Source organism: Branchiostoma floridae, chromosome 15 (genome assembly GCF_000003815.2).
Source record: "Branchiostoma floridae strain S238N-H82 chromosome 15, Bfl_VNyyK, whole genome shotgun sequence".
Classification (NCBI taxonomy): Eukaryota; Metazoa; Chordata; class Leptocardii; order Amphioxiformes; family Branchiostomatidae; genus Branchiostoma; species Branchiostoma floridae.
In genome coordinates, this window is record NC_049993.1 from 1,910,189 (window position 1) to 1,915,648 (window position 5,460).

The 5,460-nt window shown below is 39.4% G+C and overlaps 1 protein-coding gene across 1 annotated transcript; it reads right to left on the bottom strand.

The window, feature by feature from the left end:
* Positions 1-809: 809 nt before the first annotated feature.
* LOC118431308 (zinc finger protein 569-like) lies at positions 810-3,057 on the bottom strand. Its single transcript, XM_035842427.1, has 2 exons — positions 2,990-3,057; positions 810-2,213 (listed from the first exon to the last, which is right to left on the bottom strand). Exon 2 carries the CDS (start codon positions 2,209-2,211, stop codon positions 1,018-1,020), a length of 1,194 nt encoding a protein of 397 aa, XP_035698320.1. The 5' UTR covers positions 2,212-2,213; positions 2,990-3,057; the 3' UTR covers positions 810-1,017.
* Positions 3,058-5,460: the final 2,403 nt, after the last annotated feature.

The window sequence follows — 5,460 nt, forward strand, 5'->3', positions numbered from 1 at the left end:
AAGCAGGTCAGGAAAACAAACAAATATCATGCAGCGGGTGTGCTGCTTATTATTTTTTTTATACACTGACGCTCAAAATGTCAAGATATGTCCACGCCGAACCAATAAATAACGTAGGCTGGTAGTATCTTTAACTCAATAAGGTCCATTGCAAAAAGAGTAAAAGAATGTAATGTAATAGCTGTAAATGATTTTATTCTATATTTTGATCCTATATTCCTATATATATATATATATATATATATATATATATATATATATATATATATATATATATATAATTATCATTGAAATAAATAACATTGAAATAAAACTAATAACAATGGGTACAGAAGACCTTATCTGTAATGACCAACACAATAACTGAAAACTTCCATTAATCCCCCTTCTTTCGCTTGCCAGAAAAGAGCATATCTTAAACTAACTTTGTTACATATCAAGCATTACGTCTATTAGTGCAGGTAAGCTACGACACTACATTACACATCAGTCATATAAACTACATGTCATGCTACACAAGCTTCCGTTGTACAAAGATCAAAACAATATTAGCATAACTCAAACAAGTAAATTGAGCTTGAACCTTAATACTACAATGCACACTATAACTTGTGAAGCAGCTTATTCTCATACATTACATAACTGTATTTTTTGATACGACTATAAACAAATACATGAAAGCTTTACCTGCAACATCAACACAATGTCATTTAAAGTGTATTTAGCTAGAAAGTGGGCAAAATATGATTTGTGAGCTGCTATTTACTCACACTGCTAACCCTTAGGGCCTTACAAATGTGTCACTTCTGAGAGGGTTATCATAGGTGGAGCATTTAAATTGTTGTGTAATTATACTCAGCACACATGTATGGGTTTTTACCTTGTAGATGGCTGTATATGTATGTAGATTTCTGTACAACGGAATAGTCACAGTGGTCACACTTGTAGGGTTTCTAACCAGTGTTAATTGTCATGTGTCTGGATAGGTAGGTTAAACGTGTCAGCTGACATGTATCCTCACTCCCCACACATGTAGGTTTTCTCAACGGCGTGTTTTTCTAGATGGCTGTTCAAGCTGCACTTCTGCGCAGCAGAATAGTCACACTGGTCACACTTGTAGGGTTTTTCACCTGTATGAGTTCTCAGATGTTGTTTTAAGTGATTCCTTTGCCTTGTCCTGTACCCACACTCCCCACACATGTAGGGTTTCTCACCCGAGTGTATGAGTAGATGACTGTCCAATGTGGATTTCCGTGCAGCAGAATAATCACACTGGTCACACTTGAAGGGTTTTTCACCGGTATGAGTTCTTATATGAAGAGCTAAGTTAGGTTTTGTGGTAGAGGAATAACCACACTGGTCACATTTGTAGGGTTTTTCACCCATATGGGTTCTCATATGTTTGGAAAAGTGAGACTTTCGCGCTGCCCGATACCCGCACTTCTCACACATGTAGGGTTTCTTACCGGTGTGTCTTGCTAAATGGCTGACCAAGGTGGACTTATCTGCTGCAGAATAATCACACTGGTCACACTTGTAGGGTTTTTCACCAGTATGAGTTCTCATATGTCGTAGTAAGTGAGTTTTTCTGGCAGACGAAAAATTACACTGCTCACATTTGTATGGTTTTTCGCCGGTATGGATTCTCATGTGTCTGGACAAGCCATCCTTTTTAGAGGTCCCGTATCCACACTCCCCACACATATAGGGTTTCTTATCTGTGTGTTTGAATAGATGGCAGTCCAAGCTGGATTTCAGTGCAGCAGAATAGTCACACTGGTCACACTTGTAGGGTTTTTCACCGGTATGGGTTCTCATATGTTGGGATAACGTAGACTTACGATATGCCCTATATCCACACTCCCCGCACATGTAAGGTTTGTTACCAGTGTGTCTGACCATATGAGAATCCAAGTTGCCTTTGTCACTTGCAGAATACTCACATTGGTTACATTTGTAAGGTCTTTCACCTGTATGAGTTATCATATGTCGTGATAAGTTATACTTCAGCGATGTCCGGTACCCGCAATCCCTACATGAATACAATTTTTTATCATTACGTGGTTGTATTTGATGACGCACACTGTTTTTGCTTGCTGCCATTTGGTCTTCGACGATGCCTGTATATGTGTCACATAAAACTACAACGGGAGACCCATCGCCGAGTTCCTGGGGAACAGCAGTAGGAGACCAATTTCCTGCCTCCGCCATGCCTAACATAAACGACACAAATTTGAATAAATGCAAAATTCATCGATCAAAAGATAACCAACAGTACATTTTACTAAACCAAAACAATGAAAAGATAATAACAGAATTAAATCATCATTTGTGACTGCCAACCGCCACTCCCATCCCACACTTAAGTATTCCCATGAAATGTTGAGTCAATTCCATCATTGCATTTTTCCTTGGTATCAAATAAATGGCTTGGAAATTTGTGTACCCTTTTAAATGGTTTATACTACCGTTCTGTCACGTTGTGATGTTAACACACGGTCCTTTATTTTGCGCAAAGGACTATACACTGGGGATATGGTTTCGCCGGGGACCCCTCCCCACCCCAATTTTGCCACCACGATTTGATTTGATTTATTCGGCTGTACAGAGAGAAATACATCAAAGGATACCCAATTAGCCGGAGGCTATTGTCAAGGGCTAGCCCTGGTAACTGTACAATATACAATAACAACATTACATTTGTAGATACATGAGGTTTGTTATTTGAGCTAGTTTTTACAGGCAACAAAATATATGGATAATTTCGTACTATCTGTGATATTCTATATAGGGTATATCAAGTAATATTTCGAGGCTTTCTATGTACGGCTTAGAATAGAATGCTTATTACTTGTGAACGCTGTAACATATGGTCGCGTTATGAGGTAAATTCTAGATTAAAAATAACCCATGCCACAAGTCCCGCACATCATCCCGTTTGTGACAACGTAAATAATCATTTTTTGTGGGGTATATTTCGCGTCCTTACCTGATTTTAGTGTTGATGTTTACCTCCGCACAATCCTCCTGCGTTGCAAGCGACAGTCCGGACCAGCAAAGGGGGGAAAGGTCAGGCATAATATTATGTTGACGAGTGAAAGGTCATCTTGCGTGCCTTGTTACCCATATAGTATGGACAGTTCTGCCTACATGATAGAAATGCGGTCACCATCGTTTTCTTTTTTTCCTTTCGTCATTTTACTTTCAAAGGTTTAATGGTTTATCAACTGCAATTACGCTGTCATAGATTAAATATAGAAACCAGAAGATTTTATGACCAAAAACATCAATGACATAACACCTGAATGTTGTAAAATGGTGATCCAAGGCCCGTGTTCGAGGTGTCGCCTCTTGCAAGTTACAACATCCTCATTATACAGATGGGTACCTACTAGCTAAAAAAATATGTTTTTATGTTTACAAAACACATGCCTTTTCAAAAGGGCCGATATCATCTGTTTAGTCCATTTACCCTGATTTGAGCTTTACGTTGATTTATGCTATTTCTTCTTATGCTGTATTCATATTATGTATTATTATCATATAGCCAGGGGACGTGGGCCAATCAGAAGGCTCCATTTCATGCTGGTTATGACGCCGTAACAGCCGTGCATTAAATTTTTGATTATTGCACGTGTGCATTAAAAACTTTTGAAGTTTAAACCAATCAGAAGGACAGACAAACAGGACGCTGGCCAATCAGAATGAGATATCCAGGAATCGTCCATCTGCCAAGATAGGGGAATAAGTACAGGCATGGCAGGGGGGATGGCTCCCTCTATTAACATCGGTAGTGCGTGTTTCTTTGTTCAAAGAAAACATTTGCCGTCTTAAAACAACATTGAATTACCTATAATATTTAAGACAATAAAATGAAGTCATGTCCAATTTAAACTGCAAATGGAAAATAAAATTATTTGCACCCCGCCCATTCAAGTTAAAACGACAATAACACCACGGTCCGCCATTGAGAAGCGGTCATGGCGCTGGAGGACCAAAATGCTACCTTTCTTCGGAGAAGTCGTGTCTGAGTTCGTAGTGAACGAGATTCTCAAGAGCTGTGAAGCACAGGGATCCCGGAATGCCTCAGGAAAGCTGGCAGAGATTTAGCGCCTGATACGAACGAACTCGACAAACTGGAGAATGGGCGAGTGGAGAAATACGGAGCGTGCAACAGTTTGTAACATAATGAATCGACTTTGTTCTTATTTCAAGCCTTGGAACAGAAATACATTTCACATACAAGTTTTATGTTGTTCAAATTCACTGTTCAAATTTATGTACTGAATAAAATATGTATGTTTTATAAAGGAATTTGTCGCTCCTACTCAACCGGAAACTCTACTCTACTCTACTTTACTCTTAAATGGGTCAGTGTGGGTAGGCTATATGATAATAGGGTTAATGACCCACCTGTTCCTCGGTATATATGGTGTCATAACGCCTGGTCCTTTGCTCTTCTTCTTCTTCTTTCCTACTGCCTAGCCTCAATTTTTTGAGATTATTGGCAGACAACGCATAGTTTAATTACAATACAAGTGACCGGTACAATAGACATGGGAAAAATGAAGGAAAATGCTGAGGGAAATAAAAACAAACTGATTTTCTGTGTGCAAAAGACAGGACAGGTGAATTAAGTGGGTTAATAGGACACGTATTTACATACATACAAGACGTGTGGGGGGTGGCTCAATGCAGCAGGGTCCTCCCCAGCTCAGTTTTGAACTGGGAGAGAGACCCCGCCTCCGCCACACCAGGCTCAAGTCCATTCCACTCTCTGATGGTACGAGGGAAGAACGAGACCCTGTAGTAGTTGTTCCTGCACGCGATGGCCTGCAATGTTTGTGAGTGATTGGTGCGGCGGGAGCATCGAGCCACCGGGACAAGCATGGTCGTGTGAGGTACGTACATGATGTTGTTGATGATTTTGTACAAGGTGACCTGGCGGGCAATCTTCCTTCTAAGTTCGAGGGACTGCCAGCCAAGATTGTGAAGCATGGAGGTAACTGAGCTCATAAAACCATTTGTTTTATTCGGTGGTTATAGCAAAGGACCAGGCGTTATGACACCATCTACAACTCGGGGCGGGTCATTAACCCTTAATTATCTGATGCATCATTTTGTTAGGATAACGGCCATGAAAAGGCGTCTTCTAACAAGAAACACTTCAATACTGTCAAACATGATACATAAAAAAGTATCATTTTTACGATATCTACATTTTTCATTTAAACAAGGATACTTTATGTGACGTCATCCATTTCAAACTTTCATCTCTCAATAACCATGAAAAACATGAAAGTTACAACAAAAAGGAAGTAAATATCAATCGGAGATACTCTATATAGCAATTATAGCGATTATCTATTCAAATGAAATAACAACATATATTCCGTCAAATCAGAAAAAATAACTAATCTTTGTCCGTACGTATTGATAGCACTTAAGTCTTGATTAAAC

Excerpts from the sequence above, each read along its gene's own strand:
- LOC118431308 (XM_035842427.1), bottom strand. The coding sequence starts at position 2,211 with ATGGCGGAGGCAGGAAATTGGTCTCCTACTGCTGTTCCCCAGGAACTC.